The sequence below is a fragment of the Crocodylus siamensis genome, chromosome 7, assembly GCF_052110815.1.
Source record: "Crocodylus siamensis isolate JL-2025a chromosome 7, ASM5211081v1, whole genome shotgun sequence".
NCBI classification, from domain to species: domain Eukaryota; kingdom Metazoa; phylum Chordata; order Crocodylia; family Crocodylidae; genus Crocodylus; species Crocodylus siamensis.
Genome location: NC_143401.1, coordinates 62,182,124 through 62,204,091, shown reverse-complemented (window position 1 = coordinate 62,204,091; position 21,968 = coordinate 62,182,124). Strand labels below are relative to the sequence as shown.

The 21,968-nt window shown below is 36.6% G+C and overlaps 1 protein-coding gene across 5 annotated transcripts in view; it reads left to right on the top strand.

Annotated features, from left to right (window-relative positions):
- The window catches only part of PRKG1 (protein kinase cGMP-dependent 1), a 1,074,795-nt gene that overhangs the window by 945,497 nt on the left and 107,330 nt on the right, over positions 1 to 21,968 (top strand). For all 5 annotated transcript variants that reach the window (XM_090058529.1, XM_090058528.1, XM_090058532.1 and 2 more), the window contains 2 exons: positions 1,007 to 1,072; positions 14,564 to 14,638. In XM_090058529.1, coding sequence (XP_089914655.1) covers positions 1,007 to 1,072; positions 14,564 to 14,638 — 141 coding nt within the window. The remainder of the gene's footprint in view (positions 1 to 1,006; positions 1,073 to 14,563; positions 14,639 to 21,968) is intronic.

Below are 21,968 nucleotides of genomic sequence, written 5' to 3'. Positions count from 1 at the left end.
TTTCAGTGTTACTATATGAATATCACATATGCCTACATGAATTTCACATATATTCTGTTTTTAAAGAGAGGAATGTAATGTATCTCTGTGCACAACAATATCTTCAAAGTTAGGTATACCATCCTCTGTAAAGCATACATGATGGGTTATGAACATTATTCTGTGCTGCCTTATGCATTCATTTAGACCTGTGCAAACTGGCACAGAGAACAACGTTAATCTGAACACAGCATACAAGAAAGTGGAGGAAATCCAACTCAATTGCCTGATTTTTTTATCTGTAAAATCATGACTTATTTAACAGCTGTGAATTGAAACCATGTATTTTTGCCTCTTTCTAGGTTGGACAACTTCCAAAAATATAAACTCTCTCTTTAGGAAAGAAAAGCATATCTATATCTATATCTATATCTATATCTACATCTACATCTGTATCTATAGATATATATACACACACACATACATAGCTATATATCTCTATCTCTCTCTCTCTATATATATATGCTTCTCTTTCCTAAAAAGAGAGTTTATATTTATATTATACCACACACACACACACACACACACACACACACACACACACACACGTATGGTAAAATTATGCCAAGTTTTAATCAGAATTTGTAAACAGCCAACAATATAAAATGTTCATTTAAGGGTTTAAGATGAATATGCTGGCTATAGCATTTTAGTAGAATACTATAGTTCTTTTCTCTTTACTGTGTATTCCAAAATGTTAGATGAAAAAAGAGATATATGGATACCAAAAATAGCCCTCTATCTCTTAATTGAAAGGTATTATAATTTTGCTTTCTTAAAAGGAAACATGAGCATTTGCTTGTATAAATGTTTCTCACTGAAACATGGATATTTCTTACAGATCAGTGAAGCAGAAAACTGCGCAAGGAGCAAATCTTATTCATGAGATGTTTTACTAACAACTTTAAAATATAAAGATCATTACATAATGGCCATATTTTATTTAAAAGATATATTTTTCTTTCAGGGAAGATGTCAGAACAGCCAATGTCATTGCTGCTGAAGCAGTAACTTGTCTTGTCATCGACAGAGAGTAAGTATATCATCTTCTTAGCATATAACACTAAATATCTTCAGTTGACAGTCATTACTGTTCTGTGTTGGTGATTTTGATCATTTTAAAGTGAAATGCACTTAACTTTCATTTAAAAAAATCCTGATGATTAATTCCTCTGAGTAATATAATACATTTTCAAAATATATAAGTAATCTCAACAAATTAGAGATGGTCCAAAATTACCAACGTAAATTATAATAAAGATAAGTCCAAAGCCTTGTACTCAGGAATGCATGCATACAAAATTGAAAGCACTTCAGAAATGTATTTGGGAGTTAGAGGATCCCAGCCTAAATATGAATCAACAATGTAACCGTGTTACCTAAAAAAAACCCTCCAAAGTGCATTTCATTCTGGGCTGTATTTACTGGAGTGTCATATGTAATGCAACATTCTGTTCTAGTTGGTGCTAGTGAGAGCTCAGCTGAAGAACTCTGGCAAGTTCTGGGTGCTAGTATCCCTAAATATAGGCCAATTATAGAGTCCAGGGTAGAGCAACAAGCATTATAAGAGATTTAGAAAACATGAACTACAGGGAAAGGTTGATAGAATTGGGTTTGTATAGTCTAGAAAAGAATATATTCAGGGAGACATATCACCATCATCCAGTATGTAAAAGGTTGTAATAAAAAGGAGAGTGATCAGTTGTTCTTCAAGTCCACTGGGAGAAGCACAATTAGAAATCAGTTAAATTTTCAGAAAATAAAATTCAGTTTATAAATTAGGAACTGTCAGACATTATATTTTGACTGGGAGAATTGCCATATCCCAGTTGAAATTAGGAACATACAAGCATTTATTCATTTTTTTTCCCAGGGGAAGCATATCCCCTCCAAGTTACAACTGGAAGATCTCTCTTGGGAAAGAATCTTGTAAGAAAATGCCTGCATGTTCTGCCTCTGCTCTACTCTGGGAGGGAAAGGAAACAGCTCCCCACCTTTTCCCCAAAATGGGGACTGCCTGGTTTGGGGAATGGGCTGACGGTTTTACCTTGCCACTCCCTCTGCTCAATTCCCAGAGACTGGGGGTGGGATGAGGAAGCTGCTCCCTTCCCATTCCCCAGTCCCTGGTTTAAGGAAGGTGGTTGGAGTCTTTCCCTACCACTCTACTCCACCTGAGAACCAGGAAGAGTAGAGGGAGCTGCTTCTCCCCATGCCTTGCCTAGGCTGGGATCCCCCCAATCTGGTGAAGGTGCAGAGAGCAGGGCAGAGGTGGCAGTTGAAAGCTGAATGCCTGTATTTCCCTCTCCCAAAAAGATATCTGCAGAAATTTCCACCACTAGAAATGGATGCCTGTGTGTAGCCACTGTCATAGGCTACCTAGGGAAGTTGTAAAATATCTTTCACTGGATCTTTTAACATATGGATTAGACAAAGGTGAGTTTGGGTAAATGGTTCCCAAACTAGGATTGTGTATCTAAGTGGGATTATAAACTCTACACAGCCCTTAATTTCCCAGAACCCACAGTTACCTCATATGCCTGCAATTCATGTGGGATGGGAAATTACAGTGCTTCAGCTGCTCTGTGATAAGTGGCTATATGCCTGGACTTTCTGTATAGGAAAAATTAAAGTTCAGTTGGAGCAATTTACCCCTTGTTTCAGTAAACGCAGTTCAGCTCTCACCATAGGTAAGAGGGGGCACAGGGATAGTTACAATAGAGCAGTTGAGGTGAAGTTAAGTCTTACTAGCAGTCACGGCTGAATAGGATCACACAAAATTATACGTCTATAAAAGAAGCTACGAATATGAAAAGTTTGGAGACTGCTGCTTAGGTATACCTGATCCCATCTTGGTGTAGGAGCTTGAACTAGACAGGACCTTGAGGTCTCTCCCAGTCCTACATTTTAATAAATCTATGATTCTATGTATATAAAACTGTAAGCACATAATGTCCTGGGGAGAAAAAAGGAGAGCAAGTTCTTGTTAACTTCCTGACCAGTTAAGCACTCTTGTTCTATGCGGTGTAAACAACTGGTAGACATTAGGACTGCCAGCTAAGTAGCTTTCTTAACACATTTTCAAGCAAGCTACTGTATTATATAAAATGAATATTATGATATATCATTCCATATGAATAAAGAAATTGATTAATACAGGCATTTTAGCAAATCCTTGAAAAAATTATGAAGCAACAAAGTAACTGTTACAATATATGTGAACAAGACTGTAGAAATATTTTTATTTTGAGGCTAGATCATAAGTACAAAGAATAGTTAGAATGGTTTCAGAATTAGTCCTAACTCATCGTTTTAACAGGTGTTTTCTTTATTAACAATTTTCTTGAAGTAATAAAAAATTGCACATTTAAATTGAAGTTTCTAAATCAGAAGTTAATCCACAATATATACAGAGATTCTAACGTTCTGCAATTAACAGTACACCCATTGCATTAATGCTATTTATGGTTGAAAATAGGCACTTCTGTCTTGTAACCCTAGATATTCTGATTTTATTGCAAGCATAGCCATTATCCATTCTTAAATTATTCTTTGATGTATGTGATACCAATTGTAGAAACTAATTTTAATAGAGTATTAGGGTAAATATATTAGGTATCTTAAGAGTGTAAAATATATATTTAAATCTTTGGGCAAAAATTCACATTAATATGTATAGGTTTTGCCCATTTTATAAACATTTTTGCCTGGCTCAGTTTTGTTTATATCATGTTGTCCTCTGGTGCAAGGTCACCATGGATGTTCTAGTATGCTTTTTCTAGTTTTAGCCATTTTTGAGGTATTCACATGCATATAGTGTTCTCAGTAAAAGTCAGCTATTACCAATGAGTACTAAGCTCTGATATAAGTGATAATTCAATATGATCTATGCCTACAGAACAGAGAATTATCTGGATATTCCAAATGTTACTGTGTTGTAACTGTTAATAATACTGTCAAGCAAGGTTCTTTAGGTATTTTTTATTAGACCAACTGAGTAGTTAGAAAAAAATTCTTTGCAAGTTTTCAGGCACAGTCACCCTTCTTCAGGCATAGGAAGTCTCTGCTGTTCATAATAATACTGTGAAATTTATGAGCAACAATATTCCTTTACATGTTCAAGTAACTCGGAATTCCAGAGCTCGTCAAACTTTCCAAAATTCTTTGTCTTTGAGCTGAACTGAGCATTAAAACTTTCAGCTTAAAAGGAACTGTTTCAAAATGTTGTGAGCAAATAGAATATATATGAGGGCCCAATCTCACCACCAGTGGATGATACTGTAACTGCTACTAAAGAAGGAACTGGCAGTGATATCTGTAGTTAAGGTTGTTTAACATTTCAATTATAAGACCTGGTTCTCTACTACTTTTTACTTTGCCAAACTGTACTTTAAAATAATCAGTGATATTTGAGTTCCTCGACCTGAATTACTATGGCATATTTCAGCAAAAATAATATAGTAATTTCCAAGAACAATTTAGGCAAAAATATATTGTTTTTCCAGCGTTAATTTTTTTTACATCCATTTCATTGTTACGCACTAGTACTTTCATGTTTCAGAGGAGGGACTTGAAATTTGGCAGGGAGATTATCTTGTCTTCAGGAAAGTCTCTTTTGGCTTCCTTGTAAAAATCCCCCCAAAGATGGTCAAGCTCTAAGACTCCAAAGATTCTGCCTACAGTAAGCATAATGCAGTACAGGATTTCAGGGGCTAAAAGGACTTTCCCTGCAGTTGCACTTCTTGACCATCCTGGGCTGTTGTGCCTTCAGGCATGGGCACTGAGAGCAGAGAAACTGATTCTCGTATGCTCTGTTGCTCAGAATAGATGGTATAGATTAGGAGGAGAAAAAAATCCTGAATAAAAAAAGGAATGACAAAAAGTGCAGGGGGGACAAATTAGGTGATAAGAGAATGAAAATCGCAAAAGCACCTGCCTTAACCTGAAATAGAAGCTGTGATTCCTGGCAAAATTGTATGGCAAAGCTTTGAAATCTATTGGTAAAGTGAGTGTCTTATCCCAGTCTAGTTCCAGGTTTATTCTGTAAAGAAAACAACCTATTATTGCTCCCAAAGACTTCATTTGCTCCACAGAAAGAGGGGCGTGGGTTATTTCTTTAAAGGCCCAAACTAGTAGACTAATGGACCCCAAACAAGAGAAAACATGTTGTATTCAATTTTTCATTACAAACCCTAATACACTGTAGATGTGTTTCAATGAAAAATTTGGTAAGGTTTGTGAATGGAGATTGTTAGTAGAAATCATACAGAAGCTTGGCTTTATAGGATTCCAATCCAAAACCTGAGCAAATTGAAGAGGTTTTAGCTGAGTCCACTTTGTGATTTACGATTATTTCAGGTACAAAGAGTAAGACTCATAAAAGGCTTGCGTAAGCCCACTGTAAACTGAAACCCACCCAATGTAACAGAGCTATATAAGGTCTCTCACATAGTTATGGATTGAAAATACCATCAAGTAGGTATTATATAACAGGTCTTGAACTATCAAACTTTCACAGCTTCTATCCCCACTTTTGTTTTCATCTCCTTTTAAAGCAAGAAAGCCCTCAGAGTGATGAAAGAATACTGGCAACATAAGCTCTGCAACACAGCCACTAATTCAGAGTGATTGTATCAGCTCACAAATATATGGAGAGTTTGCCTTTGAACAATGACTTTTCAGCAACCTTTATTGATCTACAAGTCAGGGAAAAAGTAATCTAATATTCTGAAAACATAGAGAAGGGATTTGTATACAGTTAGTGTTGAAAGCATTGTGCAGAGATTTAGCAATTTAGCTTCCATTAAAATCATTGAGTTCATGCAGCTACAAAAAATGAGCGGGTCTGAAAAATGAAACTGGGCTTCATTTTAATTTAGCAGGAAAATGTTTACATTAAATTAAAATTGCATCTTTCAAATGCATTGATTTATGTATTTTATGGCCATTGTTATAATTGAGAATTATTTCAATCACAATAAAAATGCAGAGTTAATAAACTTCTATGACAGTTGGATACCTGACTGTATTTGACCTTTTTGAAAATCTCAGTCACCAGTAGAAGATGAAAAAATGTATTTATTAGGCTATCAATAATGCTTTGCCATATATTTAGGTATTTTACACAGTGTCCTTACATAGAAGATAGGAAAGAAGTTTTCTTGATACTGCATTTCAAATATATTGGTGATGAACACAACTGACATGAGTCAGCATAGACCATACAGCATCTCCAGTAAAAAAAAGGAATAATATAATGGGGTCATAAATATTAACAAGTAGGTTTTGTTTGTTTTTTCCAGTGAGATGTGGCTTAGTTTTCTTCATGCACCCTGTTACTTTTCCTCCCCTAAATGTTTATAGCTCTCAGAACAAACTGTTCCTGAAGAAATATAAAATAATTTGAGATAGAATATCTAATTGTTCTCTGGGAAAGCCACATGATATAAATGAAAACTAATAATTTCAGGAAAAAAGTGAACCCTAGGAGTTGAGGGCCATAAATACAAAAAAGAAACATTGTATACTATTATTTAGACCTTCAAATGGATTGAGATGGTACATGGCAAAAAAGAATCAGAGAAACAGAAGAGAGCATTCCTAGGTCAGAAGCCTAAACCAGTCATGAAGAGTAAGAGCAAAAGTAGATGTTTTTGAATCATAAAATTTTCCATTTCAAGCCAGATATAAGAGCTGTCATGGCTGGTTTATTTAAACCATTATTTATTATAAGAGTTGTTTATCTACCAGAACCAAGTAAAATGGTTCAAAATCTGTAGCTGATTTTCACATAAACATGTTCAGTGATTTCATAAGAATCAGATAGGAAAAAGTACAAGAGAAGTTCAAAATAAATTCAAAGAATATCTTCTACATTTGCACTGTCGTGAGAATTGTCATGACTGGTAAAATATAGAAAATCTAGAACGACTATGAGAGCCTCTGAGAGAAACTCACTATTTGTTCTGTTGCCATGTTTTTGATGCATAGGTCTAATGGAACACAGGGACTCATACTGACCTAGCTAATTTGACAACAGTGTTTGTAGGAAAAAAAAATGGTCTCTCTGTAATCTTTGAGATGTAACCCCAGTTGGGATAACAGCACAATGAGAGCATGAACAGAAACAGAATGATAAACATTGGTTAAAAACAGAACAAATAAAATGAACTGGTTGTGACATTGCATGCTCATTAATAAAACCCTATACAAATAAAATAAAGAACATAGTGGAGAACCCATAAATATATGTAGTGGCATCCATATATAGTACAATAAATTAAAAAAAAAAACAAAATGCCGAAGTGAAGGATTTTCATCACAAAAGGCATGTCTACATGGGATGCTACTGCACAGTCATTACTGAGCATTTATTTAGTGCTTTCATTAGCGAATGGTTTTTTGGTGATGCTACTTCTCAGTAGTCTAGTAAACTGCAGTAGCAGTTTAGCATTGTCCATTCTAGGATGCACTATTGTACAATATTTTTCATCTACTGCACAGTCAGCTTCTTGTGTAGGTACACCCAATATTTAGAGGCTTACAGGACAAGCCCTATGAGGAGACACTGAGGGACCTGGACCTCTTCAGCCTCTGCAAGAGAAGGCTGAGAGGTGATTTTATGGCTGCCTACAAATTCATTAGGGGAATGCAGCAAGGGATCAGAGAGGCTGTGTTCACCAGGGCGCCTCTTGGGGTAACAAGGAACAATGGTCACAAACTGATAGAAAGCAGATTTAGGCTAAATATCAGGAAAAACTTCTTCACGGTAAGAGTGGCCAAAATTTGGAATGGGCTTCCAAGGGAGGTGGCGCCCTCCCTTACCTTGGGGGTATTTAAGAGAAGGGTGGATTGGCATCTGGCTGGGGCCATTTGACCCCAGCTCTCTTTCCTGCTTAGGCATGGGGTCAGACTTGGTAATCTGTTGAGGTCCCTTCTGACCCTAGCATCTATGACTCTATGAATGTGTTGCTGAAAGGATTCAATTTTCTTATATGGCTAGGTAAAGATAAGTATTTTATGGAAATTTTTTTGGATATCTTTTGTTGATTTCCATTCTGGGACAAATTCTATCCTCATATTGGATAGAAGTGTAAATCTGTGTAAACCAGAGAAAAGATTGCTTTGCCCAAGATTTTGAGGTCCTATATTAAATAAAATAGAAATCCGTGCTAATAAGCAGTTTCCTGTTTTGATTCTTAGCAGTTGGTCTTGTTTAAGTGAGAAGAATTCATAGCAGGTTATTTTACATAAAGGATGCTTGGCTTGGGAAATATGTTCATCCTTGATCTTATAGAGCCTAACATTGTTACGTTTCAGAGCACACTACAGCTGTTACCTAGTTTTTTGTGGTTACAAAAAAAAAGATTTACTGATGTTGATGTGGTGAATTTAATAGGACGATTCAGTTTTAACTTTATAAATATTTGTATATAAAAATTTTGCACTTTGACTGTTAGAAAAACGCTGCTGAAAGTGAAGTTCCCACTGGCACGCCTCCATGTATAAAGAGTAACAAATTTTATATAACTCTTTTGAGCTCACTTGAAACGGAGCAAAAAGCATTTATGACAAAGATGGGCTCAAGGTACAGATTTCCTTGAATTTAAGGAATTTGAGGGGTTTTTTTTGCAATTTAACATTTATTTGAGGTCCACCTTTTATTTACAAGTGCCATTTTTTCTTTCATAGTTAATTGTAGCTATAATGATATTTAAGAATCTTCTCTTGGGATTGCAAACTTCATTAAATGAAAATTCTCAGGATGAATAAGTGCAAAATCAACAGGTGTAAATGCTTGGAAAAGATGTTAGGGTATAACAATCAATAAAACTTGAGCCACAACTTCTCTTATAATAGACTGTTAGTTATACAAATCTAGATGGTGTTTGCAGTTACTAACAGCAGTATTTGACAGCATGCAATAAAGTTGAATATATCTGGGTTACTTTAGTATTCTTTCTGTTCTTCAATTAATTGATCAGGAGTAAGCATTTGTGAAATGCTTGATTCTCATTTTTATCCATTTGGATGAATGACTGGCAGTTTAATCATTTGAATAAGGGTCAGATTTTGATTGGTATTTAGGCATTTAGAGATATTGGTAGGAACATTGTGGGGCTTTCAAATGTGCCTGGAGTTAGGTACTTTACCCAATTCAGATTGGTAATACAGGCCCAACTTTTATGCATTGCAGCATCTAAAAATAAGACACCTCCCTCAGGAGGCTAAACAGCATACAGAAACTAAGATGCCTGGATTCACTATAAGGTCAATGCTTCCAAAGGCCAATTCAGGGTTAAGTACCTGAGTTCTCTATACATAGGGAATGGGGAAAGGTAGGCAATTCTGGAGTGTGATTCTGTGCAGCCAGAAGCACCTCTAGTAATCCAGCTGGAAATGCTAAGTATAGGGCAGTGACTGAATGTTTACCCACCTCTGCAGCTTAGGGGTGCACATTAGATGATCCAACTTACTCGTTATCCAGAGGAATGTAGGTACCTGATGAATTTACTGGCTAATGTAGATGGGTCTATTCCAGATCACGTTTTCAGGAGTAGGCGCCTAATTCCATTTGATGCTTAGTCGGCTAGTCTGGATCCCGAAAGTAGGCACTTTGGAAGATCCTGATATTTATTTATCTATCTATTTAGGCACCAAACTACCTTTACAAAACTGCCCTTAGGTGACCTGGAGAAGGGTACTGTGCCTGAAAGATTGTCTAACATCTCTCTCAACTACACAGTTGGTCCAGTGAAAAACATCATGGAAAAAGCCTTGGTTCTCACACATTTTCTGGACCTTTGCAGCAAAAATAACACTGTAGTAGTATAACTGCGGGGTTTGGGGGGCAACCAGGGCACCAGCCTCAGGTGCTGTCTTTTGCGGGGTGGGCAGGGGAGTTCAAAAAATAGTTGCTGCCACCACAGCAGTTGTCCAGAACTCCACCATCAGCACTGTGACAGCTGGCACTGTGTACCATGGTTGCTCATGGCACAGAGCTGCATTACTATACCTCTGCTCCAACCCTGCCTAAGTGAGCAGTTTAACAGAGTGAGTATTTATGCTATGTAAAACAGTGAAAGGTTGGTTTTATTCTTCTGAGTCTGACGAATAAATAATGATAATAGTTAAATTGCTGGGATTCAATTGCTTGTGCCATTTGCAGCAGAAAGTTCTTAATAAAACAGGCTTCGAATAATATAAGGGTTGTTATCAGAGACTCCCTGAGATGAGAGCAAGCAGGCTCAAGCTGAATAAAATTTGGTTGTGCACTCTCACACACAACCCTTTTGTCTCCTTTTTGATTTCCACACTTGGAATGTGCAAGTTTAATGCTCAACTGTAAAATATAAAAAAAGTTACATTTCCTTACTCATAGCATACCTCTAATTCTTATCTGTGCTACAAGTACTGACCTCCATTCATCATCTTTACTCCACCATATTATCTGATCCAGCCCCCACTTTACTTATTGCAATAAAAAATGAAGGTTGGTTCAGTGTGTGGCTCAATACATTAATGGGCTGAATTTTGGAAAAAATCAATCTTCTAATAGATGTGCTAGGTGTTTGTATACCCTTCTTCCAATAAACTTCATAGCATTTACCTACATTAATGTTCTACATGTCAATTAAAGTAAGTACTGTATAAATGGTGCAGTTGCTGAAAAAATAAGTATGCTTTATAGTGAATATGTACCTAGAATTCAGGGTACATGCATTTTTAAAACAGAACAGCAATAATGAAAGAAGCAATGATACTCTTCTGAGTGTTATCACTGACTTCTTATCAATTTATATTTCAATTTATATTTCACTGTATAGTGAAGCAGGGGAGAAACAGTAGAAAAAGTTGTTATCCATATACAGATCTCTTCAGCAATGGGAATACAGAATATTGGGGTGGCTGCTGCTGCTGCTGCTGCTGCTGCTGCTGCTGAAGAGAGTAAATAATATTTACCCCATCAAAGTAAGGAACATACTCCCACATTTTTGCTTCTCATGTGGGAATGGGCACAATATGAGGCATGATGTTTCTCTTCATGCCAGTGAAGCATTAGTATTTCCCATCTTAGGTAAAATGCATTCAGGGCATATGCTAACTGCACTGTCTTCTCCATAGCTATTTAGCAATGGAACAACTGACTGCAAACATCCTGCTTCCTGTGTAAAAATACTGGGGGGAAGAAGGGGTAGAGCTTGCATTTTTGTTTTTTCATCTTTTCTCTTACCTTGAAGTCTTCATTCAGTTGTTTTGAATGGCAATTGCTGTGATGGCTGTGAACTGCGGTGTTATACTTCTTTGAAATAAGAAGAATAGAAATAAAATATCTGATAGATTGATTATATAGTGGTACTTGATTTAGGATCACATGCTTACTTTCAATGCATTGTTTTATTAATAATTAAACTCACTCCACAACGTTCTCCCAATCCTTTTTTCTCCCACAGTCTTAAGGAGACCTAGGATGGGGGTGAGGTAGAGAAAATGAAGGTTATAAATATCTAAGTCTGCTACTGAAATCCTTGAGAAGGTCAGAACCAAGATGATGTAATGGTGGAAGTCTCAGAATGAAAGAGATTAATGGAAGATTAGTTATGTGGATTACAGGATCCTTCTGTGTCCTAATGTCCACAATGCTTAAAATTTTTAAGTAAAAAGCTAAGAATAGGAGACAAATGTTAGTCATACTTTTTCTTTATGCCTTTCTTACTCTAATATATACCGTTGCCTTGTGGAAAACCTTGTTCATTAATATTGCCCAAAAAATCCATTATTTATACAAATTGCATTTTCGTATCCACATTAAAGCAGGTCAGGATGTGCTGTTCTAGGATATCATTTCAAACCTCAGGCTTTTTGTGCAAACAAGAAGCCAGGCACATTACAGTAAGAGCACCCCTTGCCTTATTGCATAAATATTTATTTGTATGTGGTACAAACAAATATTAATATACATAACCTCATTTCTTCTTTCTCCTTGTTACCTTCTTTCAAGGGCCAGAACTCATGGCCCCAAATGGCCTGTAGTTGGCACTCAGAAGATACAGATGCCAAGCTGTGAATGGTATTCTTTCAGAGGCATCTGACTGATTGTCAGGTTTCACAAGCAGAAATGCTGGTGGGTCAGCAGTTGCCTTAGGGCACAACATAAAACGGATGAGTTTTATCCATTGTAGCTTTTGTTTTTTGTTTTTTGATTAACGATAGATCCAGATTTTGGTAAAAGTGAAGGGACTGCACAAATCTCCATGAGTTATAGGCTCAGAGCCCTGAAGATTAAGAAGTTTATTAATATAGCATATCTTGTCGTTGTGTTTCTTCTATTCACTGTTACCCAGTGAAGAGTTACAGACTTATGTCAGGTTTCTTAAGAAAAGACAACCCTGAGTGTCTCAAACTATGAAACAAAATTGTGCATATTTTAGGCATGCTCTTCGGTATTTAGTTAATTGTGAACACGTCTTAATGGCTTAAATTATAGCCTGCTGAGCTCCCTACCATAGGGAAATTAAGGTGACATAATTTCCATGGGATAGCAAAGGTAGTCTTTCATTGCATTTCTTAATTAATGAGTTTCTATTGCTTTTATCCAGCTGTGTAAAAATGATTTTGTAGATCATGTAATTTTAAATATTATGACTCTAATGAAGTGGAAAACATAAGGAATTGTGTCTCTGTGTTGTTCCATAATGATGATGAGAAAAGACCTAAAGAGTTTATGATCATTAACGCTTTATATAATAATGTATACAGACTTCTGTTGCTATTGTTATTTACTATTATTATCTGCAGTCTTGAGAAAAATTATCTAAAATTGGTTCATTTTTGATAGCTTTGGTTGTCAATATTTCAAGATTCAGAAACTGAAAGCAGCAGAATCTAGTTAGTTATTTCCTCTTCAGTGATTAATATGTAAATGATCTTCTTCCCAATATAGCACAGCAAGGAGCTTATACACTGTGAATTTTTTTTAAAGTTCATACACTTCTAGATTCATGTTTAAATGTAAATATGCTTTGCTCTTATGCCAGTCAAATCTTTTACTGTAACAGAGATCAGAATCACCAGAGATACTTCTTAATGTTTAATTATTTCAGTTAAGTGTTCAAGGTGAAAATCATTGGGTCACTATTATTATGTTATCTTACAAGAAATTTTTCTTGTCTTGGAAAGAGATGGTGTAAGCTTGTTGAAGCCATCTGAATTTATAAAGACTGGCAGACTCAGATGATCAGACTGCCCTGTCTTATCATTTGTAGATTTTTATCTTCTAGCTTGAGGGTGAAATCTTGTTCCTATTGAAATTAATGGAAAAACTCCATTAATTTGGGAGATGAAGGAAAGAACGAGATTTCACATGTCCTGCCACATGGCTTTAACCAATTTAGATGTAATTTTACTTTGTGGTTTTATGATGACAACTGAGAACATGGAGGGCATGTCTACACATATATTTACTGTACAGTAAGCTGTTTTTAGACTGGCATCTACCTGTATAGGCATTACAGTGCAGTAATGCTGTGTGTGCACCAACTTGGGTATAAAGTTACTCCCAAGTCAGTCCACACAAACAGAGTTACTGCGCAGTAAGGCATCTAAACATGCCTTACTGCGCAATAATTTGAATCATGCATGTAGCAAATTTACTCCTGAGTTGGCATAAGTTGCCATAGTTACTACACAGTACGGGTATAGATGTGTGCCCATACTGCACAGTAATTTTTGGTTACTGAGCAGTAACTGTGCACGTGTAAATGCGCCCAGAGTTTTCTTCCTTCTCTCCCTCACTTTCTGTTCCTCCTCATCTTTTTCTCCCTTTCTCTTCCTGTCTTCCTGTCTTTTATTTACTTTCCTTCTACCAGTGAGCTTTTCATTGCCAGTTTTAATGCAGCTTTGAGAAAGATAAAAAAAACAAAGCAGGGATAAGGAAAAGAAAACAGCATCTGATGTCATGAATCTGAGTTCACAAAAACTTGTGCTTTTTTATATTTTATTTAGTTAATCTGTAAGGTGTATATCTACCCTGCTTTCTTATTGTCACTCTAACAAACTTGGTCATGAGATATTGAGTTTCAAAGCCTTGGAATTTCTACTAGGAACATCTTGCCCTTTGTATCATGAGATTCATCATAGATGTTGACAGTTTCATATTTCACAAGACATTAAGCTGTTGAGGCCTGTCTGCCCCTAGTCCACTGAAGCCAGTAAGGGTTTTGCCATCAAATTTAATCTGATCATCCCCATAAGCAGCTTGATGAATAAAACCAATCATTATTTTTATTTCTTTCTTTGTATGTGATTAATTAGTATTTATTTTAAACATTCATGGATTATAATTTAAAAGCGTATGGTGAGAATGTAAGTTTCCTAACTCTTCTCTTTTTCTTCTTTCACCCACCTTCTGTAGATCACAGCTTTTATTGATCGATCAATGTCGAGATCATGACTACTTTTAAATAAACACACTTTTGATTCCATTATGTGATCTTTCTCTTACAAATATATTGCTTTATTCTTACAGCTCTTTCAAGCATTTGATTGGAGGTCTGGATGATGTTTCCAATAAAGCTTATGAAGATGCAGAAGCAAAAGCAAAGTAAGTGTTAGATAATGGATTTTGCGTTAAAATACTGACCTCAATTTACTGTCTGTGATACCATGTTCAAATTGCAATTATTTTTTAAAGAAGTATAGACTTTATATTAACATAATGGTAAAAGATTACAAGATGTGAGACCTATAAGAGAAAATAAAAATGTGGCTTAACAAGATACTTAATTTTAAAAGTATAATTTTCATGAAATATTTTAAGGTAAGAAATAAGCTATATAAATACTAAACTTAGAAAAATAGTTCAAATAAAAACTAAATAAATCATGTTAATATAGTTTATTTTAAGCAACTTTGTTTTAACTATTTGTTTTAAACCTACTTACTTATTTTCACAAGAAAGTTACACAGTTTTATGGTATAGTTCCATCACAAAGATTATGCTTAAATAAAGCACTAAAAGTATTCCTTCAGGATGCTAATAATGATGTCATCACTTTAAAATGTTTTACTTAATACAATCTAACAAACAGTACCAAGAACTGCCATAATTCCCCACTTTCCACCATTTTGTGTGTAATAAAAAAAAAGGAAGCCCACCATTTAATTATATCCAAATGTCATATATATGCAATCTGGAATATGCTTTGTAACATTTTAAAATTAAAAAACAAATCTAGAATTCCTCTCCTAATTGACTAATTAAGTTAATACTGACTACAAATTGATGTGGTTCTATAAGCCAGAAACCATTAAAAGAAAACTGAAGCTTCAGAAAAACTCTGGTGTGTTCTGATTTGCAAATTCATTTGCTATTACTATATTAAGGAGGAAAAATGATTGACATTTGGATTGTTCTCAAGGTAAAACAACTGAGAAGTGTGGCAGTGGTATTCCTCTGATTGGGGGGGGCGTTGGCGGGGGGGGGGTGTCAATAGAGTTTATTATGAAAACTGTCAGTGATTTCTCACTACATTATAAACCTGGGGGAGTCCATATGATGAAGATTTGAACTTTATTGAGGAAAGAAATGAAAATAAACTAAGTGAAACTAACTACTTATTTGTCTTTAAAACTATAATATTTTATTGTATGGTATGTCTGCATCACATTTTCAGTTTCTTTCACTAATTTTGACAATGCTGCAGTGTACCAGTACACTTAAAGGAACATCTTCTCTTGTATCGTCTTTGAATAATATTTTAGCTTAATATCACGCTCCCAAATATGTGTTTCTCCTCACTGTGCATAATTATGGCCCCTTAATAAAACTTTAGAATCCCAAGGTAAAATTCCCCACCTGCCTAGAACAATATGGGCACTTCTACACATGTGCCAGGGTGGTGGCAGTGGTGCATAAGTTATAGTGGCTCCAAGAGCCACTCTAAAATACCACTATGTCTCATGTATCGGTGTACCTGTGCTTAAAAATAGTGGTGGGGGGGCTCTTGAGTTAAAGCTCATTTGAAAGCGCACCACCATTTTTAAGTATGAGAGCACTCATACATGAGACATAGGAGATTGCTGGAGTACAGCAATTGCCACAGTCCACCAGACTGTGTCTGCTCCACTGTGCTGGAAGTCCAGTGCATCAGAGCAGCCTCACTGTTCATGTATAGTCACCCAATTTGATTTGAGGTACAGAAGGAGTGTTAAATCATACTGAAAGTGATTACTCACAGCAGATAACTAGAATGGACTTCTCCATTCCTTTTATTTGTCAGTGGGCACATCTACACATACATTTTAATGAGCAGTAGGCTATTTTACCATGCATTAAAGTGGTGTGTAAAAAACCATGCTATTACACTAATGCTCAGTAAAACAGGCTACTGCACATTAAGCATCATCTAAAAATCATGCACTTGCACTACTGACCATTAGGACAGCCTAATGCTCATTTAGTACCTTACATTGGAGGTATTAAATTTAATGCACATTAGGAAAAGTGCATTAATGCATGTGTAGACATGCCCAGTAGCATCTAATACAAACTTAAATAGACTCCAGCAAACTGACCACAGAGCTACGTATATTGTTTTGGGTAGGCAGTAGAAAATATTCCAGGACTGTGCTATTATTTCCTTAGAAGTCTAATACGATGAGAACCTGGTAATGGGAATGCAGATAACTGTACTATTACAGAAACAGCTTTTGAAAGATCATTGCTTTCTTATTCCCTACACAAAAAAAAATTGTTTGGATAAGCATGGACTCACATCATCCTTTAAGGCCTTATTAGCATTATCTACCTGAGCAATTTTGTCTTAACTCCTTTGCTATATGTTTTGCTTGGGGGTGGCCTTTAGAATTGGGCTTTTGGTGGAGAAATATTTTACTTTGGCAACTAGATGGCTGTCAGTTCAATTAAAATTTTACTTTATAGTTTTTGTTGCTTGCCTGCTATAGTGCCAAGTACTTTACATATCCAGAGAAATCCCTGACATTAGAGAGACTTTTACTAGCTGGATGGTTCCTAAATAGGAAGAGCTTAGACATTTTTATAGCATTTTCTAAATCCTTACCCACAGTTTTATGAGCCAAAGGTTTGCACTAGCATACAATCTGAAGGTATCAGTAGCCAGCACTAACAATATCACCCTCTGCATAGTGACATTTGAATGTTATACAAGCAGGAGTCATGAGTGCTGCCTTGCTTTAAAAATATTGTTTTGCCATTTTTTAGTCATATATCACATTCTTTATTCATGTTTGCTTAACTTCTGGAAAGAAATGCCTGGAAAAAAACCATGAATAAAATAATAAAAATGATTGAAAAGCCGTGGGTAAAATTAGATGTATTGTAATCTACTTCATAAAGCAAATCACTCAACAGGTGGTACACTTATAATTTCACAATATAAAAATCCTTTTGGAGAAAAATTTACTTGGCAGAAATATTGACCTGGAATATTTTTCAAGCTGCTCTTAATTAGCTTCAGCTAATTGCCTTTCAAGGGTTTGTCTTTTCCAAATGTAAGGTTCCAGAGTGAAAGAAATTGGCATAAAAAGCACAGTTTGGCTTCAGTAAATTGTTCTGCTTTCAATAACTGAAAGTGCAGCATAATATTTGTAACCTCTTTTGTCACATTGTAATCACAAGCCTCACTTCGTGTGTTATTTATGGTAGATAATAAACAGTTTTTTGCATCAAAAAGATTCAGTGCATTACCATATAATCTATCAAGTCTATCAAAGAAGGAACAACAAATTCAAGAATTCTGCAAGCACAATAAATTATTATTGCAATTTACTGTAATATATTATTAATGCAAAGGAGAGGCACTGACCACAAAAGAGAGGTGCGAATAATTCTCAGCTTCACAGTGTATTAATGATTGCCATTAGTTTTTTTATACAAAATGTGGTAGATTTTAATGAATAAAGAGTCAACATTTGATATTTTAACTATGTTGCCTAATCAGTCAATTAAAAAATATAAATTAATCCAAAAGGAATAAGAAGTGTGAAGAAATATACCTGCATCTTGTCTGTCGTCTAGCAGAGATGTGTATGAAACTTTTTTTGTATGTATAACATACGTTGCTATCAAAACTATTTTTTGTAATTAGGCTGGTATTAAATATTGCTGTAGATAGCTGTAGGTTGCTGTAGGCTTCAGTTCAGGAAAACACTTAGGGACTGACCCAAAAAAGGACTCAAGCACCTAAAATAGGGCAGAAATTAGACAATAAGGGCACCTATACACATGACGGACCTCTGCTTCAACATGTGCTAATTAGCACTCATTGGAGCAGGCTTGATTAACTGAGCCTGGTGTGAGTCTGCTGGAGCATGTTTCAGCAGCTACTGCATCACATGTATTCAGTTCCCACCTTTCAAAATGACGGCAGGGGGTACTTTAATTAATGCTCCTCAAACAAGTTTTAATTAAGGTTGCCCTGCCACCATTTTTAAGTTCAGGTTGCTAAATACACTTGATGCTGCAGGTGCTTTAATTAAAACAGTTCTCAGAGCCACTCTAATTAAATCACCACTCCCTCTACCCCAGAGCACATGTATAGATGCCCTTAAATTGCAATCCTGGAAATACCCATTCACTTGTTGCCTGACGTAGAAGTACTAAAATTGCAGGCGTAATTTTTTTAGGCATTTGGGGTTTTGTCTCTGTGCATGCTCAGAAATGTCCAGTTTTGACATGGCTGAGTAGCTCAGCACCTTGCTTGCATATAAGCATCATGAGGATTCAGTAACAGATACAGTGTCTTTTTTAGATATAGCAGAAATGAGCTCACATCACCTACATTCTAGAGAGCTTCTGTAAACTCAAGATATATTGGGCCAGAGAAAAAGTATAAAGCAGAATATGGGTCTCTACCATTCTAGTTAGAGCGTTCATCTGGGACAGTGATTCTCAATCAGGGTGCCATGGCACCCTGGGGGATACCTTGAGATTCTTCCAAGGGTCCCGGGGAATGCTCCACAATGGGTTTGCAAACATGGTTCACAAGATAAACCCCGAGATTTCAAATCGAAATCCTTAATTGTGGTATTTCCGAGTATTTTGCAACAGAAAAATTGCTCTACTATTTTTCTATAGTCAAAAAAATAGTGAAAACTAAGAGCTGGAGAGTGCTGTGAGTGAATTCAGGATTGCCATTAGTCTAAAAATGTTGATCCATTCATCTAGGAGATCTTGCTTCAGGTCCACATATCCATGACTTTTTGTCTTTTAAATTAAACTACTTTAGGATAAAATACAGAAACATTTCTGAGAGCAGGGACAAGAACTAAAGTCCCTTCCCCTCTCCCTTTCCTTCCTTTGTGAGTATATTCTAGGATACACAGATTTATTATCTCTCTGATCAGTGCATCTTAAAATCTTTGCCACACAGTGGCCCAGCTTCTACTGGAGTGGTAGAGGAAGACTCAGAACAGCCCTTGGTGGTTAGATCACTCACCTAAAGATTGAGAGAGATGAGTCAAAAGCCCTTCAGGCAAAGTAGGGAACTGATACAGGCTCTCCCACTCCCAGAGCAAATGCTGAATCCACTAGGGTTTTATAAAAAGAGGAGGTTGCCATCTAGCTGTTGGAAAACATGTGCTTGGGTCTGTGAAAGAAAATATATATCTACCTGCCTTCAGGAGAAAATGCTGGATTGTGGATACTAAGTGGATAGAGATACCTCTCTGCAGGTCTGAGTAAGGTTGTTGAGGGGGCTAGAGTTAGCAATCTCCTCAGGCTAGATACAGGCAATCAAAAAGCCTGAGGCAGAATTGATTTAAGTTACGTGGTTTTCTGTAAGCATCGTAATTTAGATTGGTAGCGAACAGAACATGTATTCACACCGGGGTGGAGGAGGGGATGGCAAATTTTAGACTGAATTCTGACATTTTAAAACCAGTCTGTGTGTGCTAAACTTCTGTTCTGCTACCGGTATAATGGTTCGTGTGGCAGAGGAGTGCACTTGGGGTGAACTGTCAGGGAGCCCTCAAGGGATCCTGTCTTGGCCCCAGAAGGGCTCCTGTCAGAGCAGAAGGCACTTTCTATTCCTCTCTCCTCCTCTGGGTCAGCCCCACAAAGGAGTGTGTGTGTGTGCAGGGGAGGTGAGGGGATGGTACACAGCTCTGGAAACATTGCCACCATGGAAAAATGGCACCTTCCTGTTTGTAGGACAGCAGTTCTTAGAGCTCCCTCCTGGGTCTGCCTGTGGCAGCTGCAGCTTTTGACAGCTCACCCCCTTCCCAGACAGGGGAGGTCGCAGGCTGTCAATCAGTGGGCTCCCCTAAGGCCAGAGGTGACCCCCAGAAAAGTCCTCTAGTGAGCTCTCACTGGGCAACTCAGCAGTGTAGCGCTCTAGCCAGGGGGCTAGGATGCATATACCCTCCTGGGTCAGGGCTACTTTTGTAGTGTGAAAATTCCACGGAAATTCTTAGCACTAGAAGTGAATGCCTATCTATGGCCTGAGTCATAATAAAATTTCCTAGTGCCTTAAATTTCAGTGCAAGATTTTTATTATGATTTTTTGTGATTTAATTCTGTTTTGTTACTTATACCTTTGTCTTCATAGATTTTATGTTTCTGTTGGGCTTTCATAATAGGTTTATGTTTATTCTGGCATTTGTATGTAAGATATATTTTTATTTTTTGAGCAAACCTAAGTGCCCTGTGTTTGTTCTGCATTCTTCTCATGTCTATATTGTAGCAGGTTGAAACTAAGTTATTACTGCTGCTTTTTAAGGCATCTGTTCAGCAGAGCACTTCAGCATCCATTTATATACTTTAGGAAAAGCATTTGTTGATATTACTTACTGAACTGAGCTTTCTAGTGCATAAAGATTCTCCTTCCATGTTATGTCTCAAATAATTTTTGTTGTGTGCATTTTCCAATGTGTAACATATTGCTTCCTGAAATCCATCACATTTCCATATTTTTCTCCTAGTATTAAAAATGTAGTGTTGTTGTTTTTATGGTATTTGGGGGTTTTTTATAGAATGGTCAGTTTCAGGTCCATATTTTTACTGTCCTTTCTTCCCTTTTTTTTAGGCACCATCATTTGTTTCTGTTTTGTTTTGTTTTCGTTTGTTGGGGCAGGGGGAAGGGGGTTGTTTTCTCTTAGGATAAACAGAAGATCTTATTTTAAGGTTATTGTTTTATAATTTAATTTATAGTCCCCACAAGTGCCCAAGTGTGTCACAGGGTGGTAGAGAAAGGGATGTAATATTGTGTGGGTGGGTGGGTTGGTTGGTTTTCAGGTCAGGAAAAGAAATACTCTTCAGTAAACCTAATTAATATAACAATTTTGACATAAATTAACAGCTTACTTTTTTTTTTTTAAAGCTGAAGCTCATAGTTCATGGAACTCCCATGAATTTCTAATCATGTCCCTCTTTGTTTCTCCCCCCTGCTCCCTTGGTTTTTTTGTTGTTTTTTTTTAATTTAGCCCTTATTACATTTTACTTAGAGACAAATTACCATTGTATTATCATGAATGATCTGATAACATTTTTGGTGAATTTGTTTATGTAAGCAGCTCTTCTTGCATTCTGAGCATTATTGGCTCTTTATGACTGCAAAAGTAGATTTTGGCCGGGCTCTCTGCAAGGCTAGGGACAGCAGTTACACATACACTAGTTTAAGTGTTCTGGAACTGGTTTAAACCTGTCACAGAACATAAGTTCAGTGCACCTAAACCAGTTTCAAAATGGCCAAACCTAATTTAAGATAAACCTGGTTGAATGTAGTATCACACTTAACTGATCTGGGTCAAACTCTGTAACTTCTGTACCAGACCCCTTCCTGGTTTAAGTTAAACCAGAGTCCCCCAATATCCCAGCATGCTTGGTAGCCCTGGGCTGGGTTGTGTTGTCTGCTCCAGACAGCAGAGCTGATCTTGCCACCTCTGCCTAGCCA